The following is a 21,485-nucleotide window of genomic DNA, read 5'->3' on the forward strand; positions in this document are numbered from 1 at the left end:
AATCCTGACAGTTGAATTTCCCTTCGGGGATCAATAAAGTGATTCTGATTCTGATGTATTCCTGCAGGTCTGTCATCAGGAGTTTTTGAACAATCTCTGTATTGTCAAGAATCTTCAGAACTGTATGTCAAAAAATGAAAACATTAGCACTACCTACCGTGATGGAATAAGAAGTTTATTTTAAGGGAAAGTAATACTGCTTTGTAGTGGACTAAATATATTTAATTTTATCTTTATTCTAGATACAAAGATACAAAGCATAGGACATGCTTGTTAAATTCACTGCATTACTGTTCATTAAACCAATGAGTCTGCTGGGATTGTGACAACTCAACAAGAATAAATAAATAAAATCTTAAATCTGTGAGGAACATTAATGTAAAAGTGACATGTTCAGTTTCTGTCAGATTAACAGAAAGAAGAAAGGAGTGTATGAAAGGAGCATGAGAAATGTAGTAAATAAGACATGACAAGAAGGGAATTAAAAATAAATATGAGCACAGGACTGGTCTTTTAGGTGTTGGTAGATAATATAACATAATATAAAATAATACAATACATCGGTCATTCAGTTTTCAGATCATGTAATGGTGCTGTATGATACAGCATCCTTATTTGTTCTGCCTGAGGGAGAACAAAGAAGCTTAATAATGAGAGTGAGCAGGCCGACATCTCCCAGCAGTGACCTCAGCTCACCCCTAATTTGTGCAGCTTTTTGCTCTTTCAGAGACTCTGGTTACCATCGTCCTTCCTCTGCTCTGTGTCCCTTGCAAGGCTTCCTTCACCTCTTTGTCAATAATCATCAGCAAGGAGAGGACAGGTTTTGCACAGTAATGCTTTTTATCTCTGTGGTTGGAAGCAGCCATGTCTAATGACCTATTTCTGTGTTTCCTTGTTGTGCAACAAGTGCTCTTATTTCCGAGTACTCTTCACTTTAAAAAAAAATGTTAGCAGCATGATCTCAGTATTCATGTGCAGCAAAACAGTTTGAACCAAAACCCATATTTATGTTGTGTCTTATAATACAACATAAAATGGACAAATCCAGAACCAGCAAGAATAAATGAACTTAATTCCAAACAGTTTCATCTAATAATTAGTTAATTAACAGGCACAAAACCAAGAACACAATTAGATTGAGAATATTTAGGATTATACATGACAGAATCATTTACTACAGCATCGGCATCTGTTCATCTATTTATTGGTGTACGTAACCATGACCATTGCTGGTTTTATTTGATGAGGAACAAGTTTAACTGTCTTTAACTCACTGGGAGCCTTCTCTGTATTCTTGCTCCAACGTTGAAGGTGTCTGCAGAGCGAGCTTTAAATCAACAAATGTTTTTTCTGATTCAAGTTTTCAGACAACTTGATGTTTCACAGTGAGGCTTTTCCCATGAGAAACTGCTTCTAATGGTGCCTAAATTCCAGCAGTAGAATTATACACAAAAAACCCATCAACTTGTTTTTAGTTGCAGCCTTTGGAACAGTATGACCAGATTCAAGTTCTACACAATGTGTAATCTCAGAATCTTAAGTGGACCGTTTTCTATGACACACGTTTGAACATTTTGGATGGCAGCATGTCTTTTGGGACTAGGGCATTACCTTTAACATGACAACATGTCCACCCAAAAAGGTCACTTCTTGTGTGGCTGCTGTCATTCACTAAGATTTGCTTTGTAACCCTTTTCAGCCAAATGCTGCAACAGACCACAGTGTCAGTTCCACATATTCATTGAAACATACGCACATAAGAGTGAACTCCCACCCGGTGATTTTAAGTCCCCAAGTTTTTGTTTTCCTATAAAGCTTCAGCAAAAATGTCAGCTGAACAAGTGTGACTCTTTTAGAGGCCTGACAAACATTTGTGTGACAATTTTGGTGATGAATTGCTGAATTTACAAAGAGTGGTTTCCGAACATGTGGCTACATTCAATCTCACTGCAAGGAGAGATTCAAAGCAGGTTTATTGGAATTTAACTTTTTTTCTTCTTTTTTAAATGTACATTGATTTTGGCATGGTCTGTGGGAAGATTTAGGTTCCATTACAACTAGTTTAGCATCTTTACTCCAACAAACATTTTTTTCTAGGGAGTGTAAATAACAAACACAGAAAAGGATTAAAAAAAATGTGTTGATACATTTAACACTTGTGAAATTTGTGGTAACTTTGTGAGGTTACCTCATGTGTATGCATATGTATTATTATACACACTATTGTGCTTCCAGGTATAACTCAACAGGGAAACTGCAGTTAAATTTTGGATTTGTGACAGTGTCAGAAAATGTTTAATGCGATGAATAAAAAATGCAAGCCAACAAGCATTAAACATTTGGAGCTGAGGTCTTCCCAGTAAAACACGTGTTTGATCTCCACCTTCAGCTTGCAGCAACATGCAGAGCAGATGCTTTTCTCTCCACAATATTTAACGTCAACACTTCATTAAGGCAGCAGCTCCCTCTACTGGTCTCTGGGCTTTAATGCTTCCATTTTTAGAAATGTTGGACGGATGTGAGTGAAAAGACTTGGAACAAACTTTACTGTGATACAAGAAATTATGAAGTAAACTGAAACATTACACACAGAAAAATGTGCCCATTTATATTTACACTTTGACTGCAGTTGCATCAAATAAAATCCTTGAGCAGAGACAGTGCTCACTCAGGGGGAGCAGAACCGGCCAGCAAAGAGGATGCTCATAGTGCTGTTATGTCTGATGAAGAACAGGAAGGGATGATCTGCAGTGAAACGTGGATAAAGACACTAAATTCACAGAGAAATGATTGAAGAAGCAGCAGCCTCAGTTCCTGCCTCATTCACCTCCACAAAAGCCTTGTGGGTGACTTTTGACAGCACCAACTCTTTGGTCTCAGACATTCTTGTCACAGAAAGAAAACAAAGACAAACATTTTAGGATCAAACAGTCACAACTGATTTTTAACGGTGAACCAGCAGATTTTCATCTCCCTGCTCTAGCTCTGGAATTAAAGACATTTACAATCCTCAAACTGGCATCAGTTTCCAGTTTTGATAAACAGACGTCCCACAGAGCATCACAACCTTCAAGGGGCATCATTATTGTCATTATAAAATCACACCTACACATGTGGACAAAATTGTTGCTACTCTTCGGTTAATGAACAAAAACCCCACAATGGTCACAGAAATAATTTGAATCTGAAAAAGGTAATAATAAACAAAAATTCTATGAAAATTAAGTAATGAAAATCAGACATTGCTTTTGGTTCAGCAGAATTATTTTAAAAAGTAAACTTATGAAACAGGCCTGGATAGAAATGATGGTACCCTTAACTTAATATTTTATTGCACAACGTTTTGATGCAATCACTGCAATCAAACGATTTCTGTAACTGTCAGTGAGACTTCTGCATCTCTCTGCAGGTATTTTGGTATCTTTATATACAGTCTATGCCTTGACTCTTTGTTTCGAGCCATGCTTTTATTCTGAAGGAGGTGTACGAAGTTCTGAATACCTGTTCAATGAAGAAGCCTGGAATTAATTACTTAACAACTTGTATTTGGACAAATTGTGTAATTATCAGGTAAATTAATAATGTAATCATCTGTAACGGCCTTTCTCAAACAGCACAACTTGAAAGCTTGGAAAGAGGCAATACACACGGACAACTCTGGAGGCAGATATATGGTTATATTTATTTTATACAATAACATTAAATGAAATTGTTTGTCTGTTTATGTAGCCCTGCGACAGACTGGCGACCTGTCCAGGGTGTCCCCTGCCTTCGCCCGAGTCAGCTGGGATAGACTCCAACACCCCCCACGACCCAAGTGAGGATAAAACGGTGTATAGAGAATGGATGGATGGACATTAAATGAAAATAAAAGTTAAATACAAAAACATACAAGGTTAGGTAATTAGCTCTGTGACTCCCTGACATACAGAAATACAAATGTTTATAACGTTAAACAGATAAAACGTTCTAAAACAAACAGTTTCTGCAGACACTATTGGGCCGATGGACACAATCTGGACGTGATCTGAACGTCCAGCAGATGTCTGATGTTTAGTGGGATGTGTCTGTAACACTACTTTGTGTAACTTCCACTGTGAGCTCAGAACAATAGTTCATCATAGTAATTAAATTAAACCCAGGAGTCAAAGCAAAACTGAAGAGCAGGGCAAAAGTTATCTACCTCTGGCACCAACACTAACTCAGAAACAATTACAAGACCTCAAAATAAAACAGCATTGACTGGCGCTCTGTTGGGAATCATTATTTAGTTTCTCAAAAAAAAAAAGCAATTTCAAGGGGTGTCAATAACTTTTGACATGGCTTTTAAAAAAAAAAGTTAAAACTCATCGTTGACATTTTAATGCAACATCTAATCATTTTTCGTCACTTATTAATTTTTATTTTTTTTACCAAGCTGAATATTAGCTGTACAGGATAAATGTTTGGTAACTGCATTTATTTTTACAATGTCTTAAGAATCAATGGTGAAATTTATTTCATAAATCATTTCAGTGTTTGGTCATTTTAATATTAAACCTGCTTTGCTTCAAGTCACAAAACCAAAACCAAAACCCTGTAAATCGCAGGAACAGTCACCATTTCTTGGGAACTGACTTCATCGAGGAGGGAGGAAATGAGTAACATCGTGGTTCTGTCCACTCGGATTCCGTCCAATGAAAGAGGAGAATGACGAAGCTGATCTGATCTGATTTTCTGGGTGTGTCGACATATAAATAATTGAACCAAACACAAGTTTTCCTGTCGCAGAAAGACTTCCAATCGCTCAAGGACCACAAGGAGCTCTCCTGTCAGTGAGTAAACGGTGTGTCTCCTTCGGTTTGTGTGTGTTAGTATAGATGATAATCAGTGGTGTAGTCAAGTTTTTTCTAGTGGGTATACTCCAGCCTCATAAACCAAAGCCAGGTCCAGTTCTTATATATGTGTTGTTGTTTTCTCCCACACACAGCAGCTCCTTTCTTTCAACCAAACCACCAGTTAGCTAGTTATAGACGTGATAGCGTCAGCAGCTCCTCTTCCTGCCATCAGGTAGAGCTGATGTTTCCTCTTCATCAGGCTCCTTTTTCAGACGTTAACGTTAGCTCCAGCTGTAGTGATCCTTAAAGCGACAGTATTCACAGGACAAGTAGCAGGCTTATTAAAACACTGAAATAGGATCATTTGGGTTTGCTTTCTTTTTGTTATTTTTTCTCCACCGACTGGTGTTGGATCCAGGTTGTTGACTCATGCCCCTCTTCTTCTAAGCCAGAGGTATTCAATTAAAATTCAAAGAGGTCCAGTCAGAGAAAATGGATAAAAGCAAAGGTCCAGAAGATCTTCATGTTTAACTTGAGTTAGTGTTGTTCTCTGACAAAATAATTTCCTCTGTGATGAATAAAATATATCTTATCTTCTCTTATTTTTCTTATTTTATCTTCATTTTGATTCTGCCATAGATGCTCGCCTGGTTTGAGATCTACTGACTGTACATGATTCACATCATTGTCATCAAACCATTCAGTGACCCTTCATGCTCTGTGGAACTCCCATCAGAGTAGAAGTGTTTCATAAAAGGATAAAGATGATCATTCACAACAACTTTGGATCAATTTGCAGTGATGCTTCTCTTTAAATAAAAAAGTGAACCCAAATCCTGGTGGTAAAATGCTCCCCACAGTTCACCAGAGCCACCAAATCCTTTCAGTGTTGGAATGAATGGATTCCTTTCAGTTGTTGCCCATTTCTATATTCACAGAAGATGAAAGAAATTGATCCAACTGTAGATCAAAATGTTTAAATAAAATCTAAGTTTTTAAAACAACTAGTGCTCTGTGCTTTCTTTGTTCCAGAAACAATGGCATCTCCAAGCCCCCTAGCTCAGGCCAACACCAAATTCTCTCTGGCTTTGTTCAAGAACCTCGGCGATAATGACAAGACAGCAAACCTCTTCTACTCCCCCTTCAGCATCTCTTCTGCCCTGGCTATGGTGATGATGGGGGCGAGAGGCAACACAGAAGCGCAGATGTCAGAGGTACAGAGCACCTTCACCAACACAACAACTGTCTTTGGTAGAAGTAACAAAAGAACATTGATAGCACTACAGGTGGGTGCACCTGGATCAGTCTGGTTTTGAGGCAGAGTGTGTCTTCTGAGTTTACCTTTACAACTAGAAAAGCACTCGGAGAGCGCATACCTCCGCCATACCGTTTGTCTGTCCGTCTGTATGTGTGTGTGTGTGTCTGTTTGTCTGTTAACAGCATAACTCAAAAAGTCATGGACGGATTTTCACCAAATTTTTACAGGATGTCCGGAAGAGCACGAATAAGAATCAATTAGATTTTGGAGGTGATCCGAATCACCGTCTGGATCCAGGAATTTTTTGAAGGTCGAAGGACAATTGAGAGATGGCCGCCTGGCCACCTGGCCTTCCGGACATCCTGTAAAAATTTGGTGAAAATCCGTCCATGACTTTTTGAGTTATGCTGTTAACAGACAAACAGACAGACACACACACAGACGGACAGACAAACAAACTCCAGTGATTACATAACCTCCTGGCGGAGGTAATTACTCAACATCACTTGAAGACAAACAACGCTTAACAGTAAAGCTCCATGATGGGAAGGCTTTGAATTTGATATGAATGGAAGCTACAGAGGAGTTCTGAGGGTGTGAAGCCTCCATTCTGTATGAATCACCAGTTTTGTCTTCCACTGTCAGCAAAAATGACAAAGATCTGTTCTTTTTAGACTCCTGCAAAGATTCATGAGGGCCAGTTGTGTGTTGTGTTACTATAGGAACATGATGCAAAACAAGGAGGTTTAAGGGCAATAAAGATTTATGTACTTTGAAGTAATCAGTACATGTTATCTGTTAGCATTATGTGCAGCAGACATGTCCACTTGTCTGTCTGGCTGGGCTTTGTTGGTGAGTCCTTGTCAAAGTTGAGTCATTCCTATGAAATATGGGTCACCTTTAGAGCATAAGGGCAACTATTGCACCTCAGACGTGCGGGGCAGTTATCTGGAATTTAGGTGTTACTAGACATTAAGCAAAAGAAGAATGTTTCCTTTTTTTCCTTTTTTCAATTTGTCTGCATCTATTCTCATTGTTTAACTCCACATAAGGGGTGTCAACATTTTATGAGATTGATGCATATTTTAGTCTTGCAGCCAAATATTTTAATATTTAGTGTGTGTGACCATCACCAGCCCTCCCTGAAAGCTAGGCTGACATTCATTATTATAATTATTATAGAAATTAGGAATTTGATCCAGGTTAAAGACTATTTCTTTTCACTTTTAGCTCTCTGCCAGCTGTTGCAAGTAAGTTTTAAAGATCAACTTACCAGCAGTTGTAAAAGGTGTTACCCAGGAGCTCCACAGGTTGAAGTTCATACATTATAACTGACAAATATAGTCAGAGTATTGTGAGTACAACCTGACAACATTGTTGGGTGTGATTATCTTCAGCTCCTCTTCTTGGAAAAGTACAAAAAGTTGTGGTTGAATATGGCAGTGCAATTGCTCAGAATAATTCCTGACATGCATGTAGGGAAGCTGAGTACATTTACAGGTGATTAGTGTATATTTGAAGGTGATATTTGGATTATTATAATATTTAACTCCAATCATCATCTCTCTGTTTCTTTGTGCTCAAGCTGAGACTGTCCCACAGCTGTATAGAAGTGTAAAAGTTGTTGATTAAACTTTTCTCTGTGTATCAAAGTTCCATATTTAATTTCTTTTTTGCTTTAATAAACCTTAGAAGTCTGAATGTGTGTTTTTGAAAGTGTAGTTGGTGGAAATTCTCCACCCTGATGCTGACTGCTTGTATCACTAATGATATATCCTCTAGTGCAGGGGTCTCAAACATGCGGCCCTCGGGCCAAAACCGGCCCTCCAGAGGGTCCAATCCGGCCTGTGGGATGATTTTGTAAAGTACAAAAATTACAGACAAGACATTAACTGCAGATTATATTTTTGTAAAACTGTAAATTTCCAATAATTTCTAGACCTTGACAAATTGTTTTGAACAAAAAATAAAATACTGGATTGTTCATTGTTCTTTTGTCGTTTTTTCTCTCATGTTTGTAATATTTTGTCTAGTTTAAGTTGTTTTTGTCTTTTTTGTTGTCTCGTGTTGTTGTTGTTTTGTTTCTCGTTGTCATTTTGTGTCTCGTTTATGTAAAAAATTTCGTTGTTTTTTGTATTTTTTTAAACTTTTGATCATCAATCATTGTTCTTTTGTTTTGTGTCGCATTTTTTTGTTATGTTGTGTTGTTTTTGTTGTTTTTGTATTTTTTGTAAACTGACTTTTACCATTTTAATCATAAAGTAAAATAGTATATCATTCAGTTCCAGATATCTGTGACTAAATGTTGTGTTCCTTTGCAGACACTCTGTGATCTGTTAGTTGTAATGTGTAAATGATAAACTGAGTCATAATGTTGCTGAAATTAAATTTGTTTTTCTGAAGAAATTCCAGGTTGTTCGTAATGTTTTGTAAAAAGATCATTCTTTAATACCTTGAACATTTTCAGAACATACTTTTTTGCACATCCCTGCTCTAGTTTATTAAAACTCCATGTGAACATGTTAGTGAAGTTGAAAAGTTGATTTTCACTGCAGGGGGTCTTGAATTAAACAATAAATATGAGGGGGGTTGTACTGTAATGTAATGCCTGTGGAACTCAGCCCACATATCAGGATGGATGGAAACTTATTGCACACAACTACAGACAAATGATATCCAACCTAACAGTCAGTACTACCACCTGGACCCCCAGGTTCTCTGTTTTACCAAACCAAAGGAACCCAGCCCGGTCTCACGGGGATTCGTGAAACTGTCACGTCAGTTTTTGTTTCGGTTTCGTGCGCACCAACACGATGTCGTCATGTTTTTCGTGCCGCTCACCACGAGCGAAACCCGCTGTGGTAATCACATCTGAAAGTGGTTTATACCGGCGGATTCATGACGATCTAAGCTGTCCATCGGCGTTTGCGGCTGCCGCCGCAGCAGCCATTGCAGCCGCCAGACATCCGGTTGCAGCAGCGGCCGCAAACGCCGATGGACAGCTTAAATCGTCATGAATCCGCTGGTATAAACCACTTTCAGATGTGATCCGGCCGCTGTTGTGGCCGGATGTCCAGCGGCCGCAATGGCGGTGGCGGCGGCGGCCGCAAACGCCGATGGACAGCTTAGATCGTCATGAATCCGCCGAATTTGCATAGGAATTTAAAGAATGTGCGGCGGCCGAAGTGGCGGCCACAGCGGCGGCCGCAAACGCCGATGGACAGCTTAGATCGTCATGAATCCGCCGGTATAAACCACTTTCAGATGTGATTACCACAGCGGGTTTCGCTCGTGGTGAGCGGCACGAAAAACATGACGACATCGTGTTGGTGCGCACGAAACCGAAACAAAAACTGACGTGATAGTTTCACGAATCCCCGTGAGACCGTGTTGCAGAACCACAGCAGGCAGAACCACCAATGCAGATGCAGATGCAGCAGCAGCAGTGTAACCCGTTCACTCTACCACCTGACCTGCTGAAGATTAAAGAATAGACAGTAAAGGAATCATTCACTAACAGGAGGACATGTTACTAACACTTGGTATGGGTGATGCCATGTGGAGAAGGGATTCTTGGAGACAGAGAAAATGTGGTTCTAGAGAGAGAGAGGCTTGTTTTGATGATACCAAATTTAGCAAACTTAGCAAAGTTATCAGTTTCTTACCTTGTAGGTCTTTATAGAGCAGTTCTGTGATGTTCTAAAATGTGTGCTGGTGCTGACATTTTAGATACCAGACTGTTTCTTTGTACAGATTTATTTCTGGCACGTTTTAGGTGAACAGCTAAACCATCATATGTAGCAAAGACTGTTATAAATACACTACCGTTGAACAGTTTGGGGTCACCCAGACAATTTACTGTTTTCCATGAAAACTCACGCTTTTATCCATGTGCTAACATAACTGCACAAGAGTTTTCTACTCATCAATGAGCCTTTCAACAGCATTAGCTAACACAATGTAGCATTAGAACACAGGAGTGATGGTTGCTGGAAATGTTCCTCTGTACCCCTATGGAGATATTCCATTAAAAATCAGCTGTTTCCAGCTAGAATAGTCATTTACCACATTAATAATGTCTAAACTGAATTTCTGACTAATTTAATGTTATCTTCACTGTAAAAAAAAAATCTGCTTTTCTTTCAATAATAAGGACATTTCTAAGTGTTCCCAAACCTTTGAACAGTAGTGTATAAAAAAACAAGTCTCATCACTTAGTAGGTAAGATGACCATCATTCCAGTGTAATATATTGTAATATGCATGTTTGTAACAGGTGTCTACTTTGTCCACAGTGTCTGAAAACTGAGGCTTGTAAGGCTGAAGTCCACTCTGACTTTGGTCAGCTGCTGAGTGAGCTGAACAAATCAGACGCTCCGTACGCCCTCAGTGTTGCCAACAGACTCTATGGAGAGCAGTCCTACCAGTTTGTTCAGGTGTGTGTCTTCTTTTTTTTTTCCAGCATATGTTCTGGGTATTCACAAACAGGGTTTGGTTATGCTTATGTTTCATTCAGCTAGCATGACTGAGAAAAGCAGAGAGGAATGTTGAAGAGGTTTAAGAAGCAATGATGGATATGGGAGTGGACCCCAGGCCAAAATACAAGGAAAAAGTAAATTAATGACTGTAAAATACTGTTTTATCCACAAGAGCTTTTAATTCTACACTGCTCAAAAAATTAAAGGAACACTTTGAAAACACATCATTATTTCAATGTGGGGAAGAACAAACTGGATATGTTCATTGATATGGACTGGATAATGTGTTAGGAATGAAAAGATGCCACATTGTTTGATGAAAATGAAAATTATCAACCCCCCAGGAGGGCTAAATTGTGAAGTGAAAAACTGATGTGGCAGGCTGGTCCATCTTTCTGAAATTCCTTGGCAGCAGCTCAGAATGGTATTCAGTAGTTTGTATGGCCTCCATGTGCTTGTATGCATGACTGACGATGCCGGGACAAGCTCTGAATGAGACGACAGATGGTGTCCTGGGATATCTCCTCCCAGAACAGGACCAGGGCATCGCTGAGCTCCTGGACAGTCTGAGGAGCAACCTGATGGTGTCAGATGGAACAAAACATAATGTTCCAAAGGTGTTGTATTGGATTCAGGTCAGGTGAGCATGGAGGCCAGCTAATGGTATCAGTTCCTTCATCCTCCAGGAACTGCATGAATTCTCTTACCACATACTGGGCGTTGTCGTGCACCAGAAGGAATCCAGGACCACTGCACCAATGTAGGGTCTGACAATGGGTCCAAGGATTTCATCCTGATACCTAATGGCAGTCAGAGTGCCGTTGTCCAGCCTGTAGAGGTCTGTGTGTCCCTCCATGGATATGCCTCCCCACACCATCACTGACCCACCACCAAACCGGTCATGCTGAACAATGTTACAGGCAGCATAACGTTCTCCACGGCTTCTCCAGACCCTTTCATGTCTGTCACATGTGCTCAGGGTGAACCTGCTCTCATCTGTGAAAAGCACAGGGCAGCAGTGGTGGACCTGCCAATTCCTGTGTTCTATGACAAATGCCAGCCGAGCTCCATGGTGCCGATCAGCGAGCACAGCGGCCACTAGAGGACGCTGGGCCCTCAGACCACTCTCACTACATCTCTTTCTGATTGTTTGATCAGAGACATTCACACCAGTGGTCTGCTGGAGGTCATTTTGTAGAGCTATTGCAGTGCTCATCCTGTTCCTCCTTGCACAAAGGAGCAGATACCTGTCCTGCTGATGGGTTGAGGACCTTCTACGGTCCTGTCCAGCTCTCTTAGACTAACTGCCTGTCTCCTGGAATCTCCTTCATGCTGTTGAGACTGTGCTGGGAGACACAGCAAACCTTCTGGCAATGGCACGCATTGATGTGCCGTCCTGGAGGAGTTGGACTGCCTGTGGAACCTCTGTAGGGTCCAGGTATCGCCTCATGCTACCAGAAGTGACTCTGACCCGAGCCAAATGCAAAACTAGTGAAAAACAGTCAGTAAACATTAGAAAGGAAAAAATGTCAGTGTCCTTCACCTGTAAACTCATTCTTGTTTTGGGGGTTGTCTCATTGTTACCCCTCTAGTGCATCTGTTGTTAATTTTATGAACACCAAAGCAGCTGAAACTGACTAAAAAGCCCCTCTGTTACTTACTTGACCAGGTCAGTATCCCACATGTTTGACTAACTTGATGCAATACTTAGATTAAAAAGTGTTCCTTTAATTTTTTGAGCAGTGTAGGAAAATGAAGAATGGGGTTCACTTAAAACTTACAAATGTGTTGTTTGGTTCGATGGATTCCAGGAGTTCTTGGAAAAAACCAGGAAGCACTACAACGCTGAGCTGAAATCTGTGGACTTCATGAAAAAGTCTGAAAAAGCCAGACTCAAAATCAACAGCTGGGTGGAGAAACAAACACAAGGTGGATCAACACACACATTTACTGTGTTTAAACTGACCTGCAAACCTCCTTCTGTCTGTCTGTCTGTCAGTCAGTCCTGTGTTGGTTTAAGTGCAGAAAGAGCTATATTTGCAGATATTTGAATCCAAACTTACATGGATGTAAATGGCCTGACTGAGCCATGAGGGACATGAAGAGGACCTGTGTTGCTTTGGGTTTGAATGGCGGAGTGATGATTTGATCAAATTCTATTGAACAAAGGCAGAAACATTTCATTTTGGTGTGTTATGTGATAAATAGAGCTGGAAAATGTTAACGAAGTGACAAACTTAAAGCTGCTGTCCGGAGTTTCCGTTTGTTTTCAATTCATGTATCATTTTTTAACAAAGCTCAAATGTGTTAGTCTAGTTCGATACGATAATAATGTTAGCATGACGCGATATGAAAATTTATTCATGAGCTCCGCCTTCCTCTCATAGACCCCCATGTTATTCCAAAAAGCGCCGGTCGCTGCCGACCAATCAAGTTCGAGTTTCAGCTTTGTCATGCTGTCAATCAACGGTTACGCGCACAGCAAGCAAGCCCATGCAGAGGTGGGCGAGCTACGCACTACGCAACCACGCGCACATTTGTTTTGCTTGTGGAGGAGAGAACATCAGGGATCAGCAACTTCCAGAAAAGTTACCAATCCCACGGCTTGTCAGGCCAAGAGACTGCAGGACGTTTTTTGGCTCGGGGTGCTCGCGTCGCTCCCCGACCACGGCCTCCATAGCCCGCCTGACGGCTTCGTTTAGATGCCCGACCTCTGGAGGAAGGTGTTGGGGCGTCTGGGACATACTCTTCGTCAGAGGAGTCATGCAATTCTGAACTCTAGATAGAAATAAATAAACAATGTAACACATATACACGCGTAAATGCACTAAGTTTGATAAACAACGTCATCCAGAGGGATACACGAGTGTAATCACATATTGAAACTTTACTCGTTCGTCCTAGCAGATTCATGTTATTTTGGTATTAGGGCAAGTTAGACTCAATACAGAATTCTAACGTAATTCCTTTATTATTTACTAAATGTACTGAATGTAGAAGAGTGGAAAACAGCAAAACAGGCAAGATGATGCAGCACTCCGGGCACTCCTCTCAGGTATTGCGCGTGCACAAATAAAGGGGCGAAATCAGAGGGAGGGCAGGACCAACAGTGTTTTGGGAGACGCTGCGATTCGAACTCCGGACACAAGCTTTAAAGTATACTATTTTATATTTTACCAAATGTGACATTGCTTCACATGCATCAATTCTGTTCACCAGGTAAAATTAAGGATGTGCTGGCCCAGGGTGTGGTGGACGACATGACCAGGTTGGTGCTGGTCAATGCCATCTACTTCAAGGGCAAGTGGAACAAGCAGTTTAAGGAGAGCTCCACACGTGACGCTGAATTTCGAGTCAACAAGGTAAAACTGCAGCAGAATGATGATGTGATTACATTTTTTTAAGTCAAGCTTCAGTTCTGTCTTCACTGTGTAACAGATTTAAAACATGAGATGCAAAATCACCACATGAGATACTATCAACAGAATGATTTTGCAAACTGCATTGAAATTGATACATGTTTCAGCCCTTCTGTTCCATGAAGTACAGCTGTTTCAGAGAGGTCATAGCAGGCATATGAAAGCCCCCAACAGGAGTGTCCAGTACATCTTCAAACCACAGCTCAGCGAAGGCAAGAGACAACTCAAGACGAGTGTTCAGAACATTATGTTTATTTCTGAGGTCTGAGTAAAGGTTGAATTCTCTGATGGATTTCTAATTTAATCAGAGAAATAATGGGACACCCTATACATATATATATATATATATATATATATATATATATATATATATATATATATATATATATATATATGTCAGGGTGGAGACTGCGATTTGGTAGAATTGGAGTTTCTACCAGTAGAGATTGCGATTGGAGACTCTACCAGTAGAGATTGCGATTGTAATCTCTACTGGTAGAAACTCCAATTCAGTTCAAGTTGCATTGCCTACTGGTGCAGCTCTGAACTAAAGTCACACTTCAGTTTGAAACCAAAAATATCAATATTTAATGGCATTTCTGTTTTGCGTCCACTTGATTCTAGTATAATTGTTCTTGGTTATTGATAAGATAAATAGCATAATAGCACTATATGCAGGTTTCGGAGGTTTCCTTTCAAACTGTTGTGGTGACATTATTCCATGAATGGCTTTTACTTATATCTAAACATCCTCACTTTGAACTAGGTGAGCTGCTCAAGAATTATACAGTGAGACCACGCCTATTGGAAATAACATATAGTATACAATCGCAATCTCTACTGGTAGAAACTCCAATTCTACCAACTCGCAGTCTCTACCCTGACATATACAGGGTGTCCCAGAAAAATGCATACACACTTTAAATAATTCTAAACTCAGTGTTTATTGTAATTCATTTAATTTTCAACATGTAAAAGAATTTACGAACATCATTCTGTTGTTTTGTCACTGCTCGAAAACAGTTTCTTTCTGCCACCCTGTCAGCACCACCCTGAACTCTCACATATCTTATATCTGGTGGTGCTGTCAGAGGCCAACCTCTCTGTTTATAGACGATCTTTCTAATTCAACATAGAAAGGTTCTGTGATAGAATAAGTCCAAACATCCCCGCCTCTTCAAGGTAGTGTCTTCCTTCTAGCCTCGGTGCCTCGCCATGTCTTGATGATGTCATGTGTGGGTGTGTGTGTACTTGCGTGATTGTGTGCATGTGAATAGCTGTCTATATGTTGGGAGGGTGGAGAGTTTTTTTTATTATTATTTCTATTTTTAATTGTATTTATTTTTTGTCTTCTTTGTTTTTAATTCTTGTGAAGCTCTTCGTGTTTTTCTGCATGAAAAGTGCTATACAAATAAATAAAGTTTGAAGTTTGAAAGAGTTGTAACCAAAGAAAAACAGTGGTTCCACTGCATGAAAGTTTGAATTATGGTGCAGCTGTGGCCACACTCAACAAATGCCTCAATGATTACACCCTGCCATGCACTTCTGCTTCTGATGAGCACAAGATTCCAACTGGTGGAAAGTTTCAGGTTTTGTGGTTTTTCTGTTTCATGTTTTCAGAATGAAACCAAGTCCGTGAAGATGATGTACCAGAAAACTAAATTTCCTTTCAAGTCCATCCCTGAAGTGAACTGCCAGGTAATTCATAATCAGTACAGTCCATCAGTCAGTATGTCTGGATAATGTGTGTGGGTTTAGTCTTTGCATGTATTCCATAAACTAGTTCATACACATGAACCAAACAGCTGCAAGGCCGGTTTGTGTATTTACTGTCATGTTTGAAATGTTTGACAGATCCTAGAGATGCCCTACAAAGGCAAGGAGCTCAGCATGCTCATCTTCCTCCCCAATGACATGGAGGACAGTACAACAGGCCTGGAGAAGGTACAAACACAAACATTTGCACTTGGGCACAAAACAGAATCTACAAGATACACACAAAGGAATGACTGATGATGCGTCCACCACCCAGCTGGAGAAGGAGCTGACCTATGAGACGTTTGTGGAGTGGACTCGTCCAGACAGGATGTATGAAGTTGAGGTCCAGGTGGGTCTGCCTCGATTCAAGATGGAGGAGAAGTACGACATGAAGAAGGTCCTGGCCAGCATGGGCATGGTGGACGCCTTTGACATGGGAAAGAGTGACTTCTCTGGTATGACGTGTTCCTGGATTGTACAAGATACATTAAAGAGCAGGCAGCCAAAGCCTGAACTGGCTACTGAAGTTCTCCCAAATCAATGCTGTCTACACTCCCACCAGGTACCATATTTATGTGAAGTATGATCTGTCACTCTCTCCTTTAACAGGCATGTCTCCTGCCAATGACCTGGTGCTGTCTGAAGTCATCCATAAGGCTTTCGTGGAGGTCAACGAGGAGGGAACTGAGGCTGCTGCTGCCACCGTTGCTACCCATGTTAAATTTTCCTACAGACATCCAGCCACCTTCATCGCAGACCACCCCTTCCTCTTCTTCATCCGACACAACCCTTCCATGAGCATCCTCTTTGCTGGCCGATACTGCTCCCCTGAGTGAGAGCGTTGTTGTTTAGAGCAGGTTTTCCCAACAGAGGGAGGTTACAACACATATAATCTGCAATAGTGTAACATTTTATTCTGCATCACTGGAAGAATGTTGAGAATAATCGCTCTACAGTTTCTTGTCGCTAATCACACCCTGAGTTCCCGTCCATTGTTTCCAACACCAGGATTATGAGTAAAAACGATGGTGTTGGATCTTCTAAACCTGATCTCTCTCATTTGTGTCTCTTCTCATATAAATGATTGTGAATTTGTCCTGTGCCTTCCTGAACATTCAGCTCTAGCACTGTTTAGGCTAATCTCATCCTTTACTTTATGTCTGCAATGCACGTATGGTCCTGTTTGCTGCAGTCTTACTCTACTGTGGTTCATCTCTCCATATTGTTTAGTTTATCCTGCACCTTACATCCTTTTAATGAATTTAACTTTAAATTGTCCCTTTTTCACCCAGCAGCTCAGACATCAACTGTACCTTTTGGCTGCAATGTTCTCTGTACTTTATCTACATAACAAGCAATTATATCGTTCTGTTACATTTAACTGTGCCTTTATGCATATAATAAAAATGGATTAAAAATAAGAACTTACATGAAGGTTTGAACTGGTTTTGAGTCCAGGTCCTGTTGGTGTATGCCTGTGTTTTAAATATGGAATAAAAGTGTGTGGTTTGCAAATATTGTATGTCACATTAAAAAAAAGGTTTTTACTGATATTTTCTCTGATGTAGTTTAAAAACAGTGGAGTTTATAATGTAGTTTAATCATGTAGAAGAGCTAATATCACACTGGATTTCACTGTAGAAGTGATTTTAGTTCTTCTTTACAACAAACTGTTTTCATCATGTATCACCTAAAGGCCTTTTTAATCTTTAAAACACTACATAAATTTCAGTCAGTAACGCTTTTCTGATTGAATGGTTGTACTTGTTCTATCCACAGCAGGTCAAGAACGATTGCAAAGATTTCTGCTGAAAAACACACAATTTGTCAGTTAGACTGTGATGTATGTGAACATTAAATTCAGGTATATGTTGAATTTTGAATTTTGAATTGAACACATTAGAGGATGAGGTGGAGAGACGGGCACTGAGCAGGATGGAGGCCATTCTGACAAACATGGATCATCCACTTCATATCTGCCTCAGTGAGCAACAAAACATCAGTGGACGGCTCCTATCCCTGCACTGCAGGACTGAACGATTGAGGAAATCTTTCTTGCTGTCAGTAATCAGGCTCTTCAATTCAAAATGAAACAGATAAGAACCCTGACAGTTGAATTTCCCTTCGGGGATCAATAAAGTGGTTCTAATTCTGATGTATTCCTGCAGGTCTGTCATCAGGAGTTTTTGAACAATCTCTGTATTGTCAAGAATCTTTAGAACTGTATGTCAAAAAATGAAAACATTAGCACTACCTACCGTGATGGAATAAGAAGTTTATTTTAAGGGAAAGTAATACTGCTTTGTAGTGGACTAAATATATTTCATTTTATCTTTATTCTAGATACAAAGATACAAAGCATAGGACATGCTTGTTAAATTCACTGCATTACTGTTCATTAAACCAATGAGTCTGCTGGGATTGTGACAACTCAACAAGAATAAATAAATTCAATCTTAAATCTGTGAGGAACATTAATGTAAAAGTGACATGTTCAGTTTCTGTCAGATTAACAGAAAGAAGAAAGGAGTGTATGAAAGGAACATGAGAAATGTAGTAAATAAGACATGACAAGAACGGAATTAAAAATAAATACTGAGCACAGGACTGGTCTTTCAGATGTTGGTAGATAATATAACATAATATAAAATAATACAATACATCGGTCATTCAGTTTTCAGATCATGTAATGGTGCTGTATGATACAGCATCCTTATTTGTTCTACCTTAGGGAGAACATCCATCCATCCATCCATCCATCCATTTTCCTCCGCTTATCCGGGGCCGGGTCGCGGGGGCAGCAGGCGAAGCAGGTCGTTCCAAACGTCCCTCCCCCCAGCGACGCTTTCCAGCTCTTCCTGGGGGATCCCGAGGCGTTCCCAGGCCAGACGAGATATATAATCTCTCCAGCGAGTTCTGGGTCTGCCCCGGGGTCTCCTCCCAGACGGACGTGCTCGGAAAACCTCCAGAGGAAGTCTCCCCGGAGGCATCCGAATCAGGTGGCCAAACCACCTCAACTGGCTCCTTTCGATGCGAAGGAGCAGCGGCTCTACTCCGAGCTCCCTCCGGATGTCTGAGCTCCTCACCCTATCTCTAAGGCTGAGCCCAGCCACCCTACGGAGGAAGCTCATTTCGGCTGCTTGTATCCGCGATCTTGTTCTTTCGGTCACTACCCAAAGCTCATGACCATAGGTGAGGGTTGGAACGTAGATGGACTGGTAAATCGAGAGCTTCGCCTTACGGCTCAGCTCCCTCTTCACCACGACGGTTCGGTACAACGCCCGCATTACTGCTGACGGCGCACCAATCCGCCTGTCCATCTCCCGCTCCATTTTCCCATCACTCGTGAACAAGATCCCGAGATACTTAAACTCCTTCGCTTGGGGAAGCAACTCCCCCCCAACCCGGAGGAAGCACTCCACCGGTTTCCGGCAGAGAACCATGGCCTCGGACTTGGAGGTGCTGATCCGCATCCCTGCCGCTTCACACTCGGCTGCAAACCGCTCCAGTGCGTGCCGGAGGTCACGGTCTGAGGATGCCAACAAAACCACATCATCTGCAAAAAGCAGCGAAGCGATCCTGAGGCTCCCAAACCGAAAACCCTCCCCACCACGACTGCGCCTTGAAATCCTGTCCATGAAAACCACAAACAGGATTGGAGACAAGGAGCAGCCCTGGCGGAGTCCAACACCCACCGGAAACGTGTCTGACTTAATGCTGAGTATGCGGACACAGCGCTCACTTTGGTTGTACAGGGACCGAACGGCCCGTAACAACGAGCCTCGGACCCCATACTCCCGCAGTGCCCCCCACAAAGCCCCTCGGGGGACACGGTCGTAGGCCTTCTCCAGATCTACAAAGCACATGTAGACTGGCAGGTCATACTCCCATGACCCCCTCAGCAGCTCCGCAAGGGTAAAGAGCTGGTCCGCTGTTCCACGACCAGGACGGAATCTGCATTGCTCCTCCTAAATCCGAGGTTCGACTATCGGTCGGATCCTCCCTTCCAGCACCCGAGAGTAAACTTTCCCGGGGAGGCTGAGAAGTGTGATACCGCGGTAGTTGGCACACACTCTCCGATCCCCCTTTTTAAAAATAGGGACCACCACCCCGGTCTGCCACTCCCCAGGTACTGTACCCGATGCCCACGTGACATTGCATAGACGTGTCAACCAAGACAGTCCAACAATGTCCAGAGCCTTCAGCATCTCAGGGCGAATCTCGTCCACACCTGGCGCCTTGCCACCGAGGAGCTTTTTAACTACCTCGGCGACCTCTGCCACGGATATGGACGCAGATACCCCCGAGTCTTCAGGCTCTGCCTCCTCCATAGAGGACGTGTTTACCGGGTTCAGGAGTTCCTCGAAGTGCTCTTTCCACCGCCCGACGATATCCCCAGTACGGGTCAACAGTTCTCCACCCCGACCATACACAGCCTGGGCGAAGCCCTGCCTCCCCTTCCTGAGGCGTCGAATGGTTTGCCAGAACTTCCCCGAGGTCGACCGAAAGTCCTTCTCCATGGCCTCCCCAAACTCCTCCCACACCCGAGTTTTAGCTTCCACAACCGCAGCTGCCGCCCTTTTGGCCAGCCGGTACCTGTCAGCTGCTTCAGGAGACCCCCGAGCCAACCAGGCTCGAAAAGTCTCCTTTTTCAGCCTGACGGCCTCCCTCACCGCTGGTGTCCACCAGCGGGTCCTTGGATTGCCGCCACGACAGGCACCAGTGACCTTCAGACCACAGCTCCTAACAGCTGCTTCTTCAATGGAGGCTTTGAAGATGGACCACTCAGAATCCATGTCCCCAACCTCCCCCGGGATGCAGGAGAAACTCTTCCGGAGGTGGGAGTTGAAAACCCTACGGACAGGGTCCTCCGCCAGACGTTCCCAGTTCACCCGCACTACACGTTTGGGTTTACCAGGTCTGTCCGGCAGTCTTCCCCGCCATCGGATCCAACTCACCACCAGGTGGTGATCAGTTGACAGCTCTGCACCTCTCTTCACCCGAGTGTCCAAGACTTACGGCCGCAGGTCTGACGATACGACTATAAAGTCGATCATCGACCTTTGGCCTAAGGTGCTCTGGTACCAAGTACACTTATGAGCAACCTTATGCTCGAACATGGTGTTTGTTATGGTCAAACCATGACTAGCACAGAAGTCCAATAACAAAACACCACTCGGGTTCAGATCGGGCAGGTCGTTCCTCCCAATCACCCCCCTCCAGGTTTCTCCATCGTTGCCCACGTGAGCGTTGAAGTCTCCCAGGAGAACTATGGAATCCCCGGGCGGTACCCCTTCCAGGACCCCACCCAGAGACTCCAAGAAGGCCGAATACTCTGAACTGCTGTTCGGCGCATAAGCACAGACAACAGTCAGAGTTTTCCCCCCTGCAACACGAAGTCACAGAGAGGCGACCCTCTCGTTCTCCGGGGAGAACTCCAACAAAGCGGCGCTCAGCCGGGGGCTTGTGAGTATCCCCACACCCGCCCGGCGCCTCTCTCCCTGGGCAACTCCGGAGTAGGAGAGAGTCCAACCCCTCTCCGGGATTCTGGTTCCAGAACCCTTGCTGTGCGTGGAGGCGAGCCCAACTATATCTAGCCGGTATCGCTCCACCTCCCGCACCAGCTCAGGTTCCTTCCCCGCCAGTGAGGTGACGTTCCACGTCCCCAGAGCTAGTCTACGCCACCAGGGGGCGGCACGCCCAGGCGCCCGCTCCTGCCTACTGCCCGGTGGGCATAGCACCCGACCCCGACTTCC

General features: G+C 42.6%; 3 protein-coding genes across 21 annotated transcripts in view; 2 read left to right on the forward strand and 1 right to left on the reverse strand.

Moving 5' to 3' along the window:
- The window catches only part of LOC127531401 (leukocyte elastase inhibitor-like), a 104,856-nt gene that overhangs the window by 60,255 nt on the left and 23,116 nt on the right, over nt 1-21,485 (reverse strand). The window lies entirely within an intron of this gene.
- The window catches only part of LOC127531400 (leukocyte elastase inhibitor-like), a 203,738-nt gene that overhangs the window by 56,781 nt on the left and 125,472 nt on the right, over nt 1-21,485 (forward strand). For 2 of the 18 annotated variants that reach the window (XR_007938506.1, XR_007938507.1), the window contains exon 10: nt 16,738-17,164. The exons of 6 other annotated variants lie outside the window; for them this stretch is intronic. Coding sequence is in view for 8 of the 12 variants with exons in the window: in XM_051940690.1 (XP_051796650.1) it covers nt 5,855-6,031; nt 10,370-10,510; nt 12,364-12,481; nt 13,772-13,914; nt 15,592-15,669; nt 15,826-15,915; nt 16,004-16,184; nt 16,339-16,565 (1,155 nt within the window). In the remaining 4 variants the exon portion in view is untranslated. 10 more of the 18 variants (XM_051940690.1, XM_051940687.1, XM_051940684.1 and 7 more) reach the window with 10 other exon arrangements.
- Nucleotides 1-21,485, forward strand: part of LOC127531399 (protein FAM200A-like) — a 48,349-nt gene that overhangs the window by 21,752 nt on the left and 5,112 nt on the right. The window contains exon 3 of one of the 2 annotated variants that reach the window (XM_051940670.1): nt 5,295-5,426. The exons of the other annotated variant lie outside the window; for it this stretch is intronic. The gene's annotated coding sequence lies outside the window, so the exon portion shown is untranslated. Of the gene's footprint in view, nt 1-5,294; nt 5,427-21,485 lie in introns of those variants that run through there. 2 annotated transcript variants of the gene reach the window in all.

Source organism: Acanthochromis polyacanthus, chromosome 20 (genome assembly GCF_021347895.1).
Source record: "Acanthochromis polyacanthus isolate Apoly-LR-REF ecotype Palm Island chromosome 20, KAUST_Apoly_ChrSc, whole genome shotgun sequence".
Classification (NCBI taxonomy): Eukaryota; Metazoa; Chordata; class Actinopteri; family Pomacentridae; genus Acanthochromis; species Acanthochromis polyacanthus.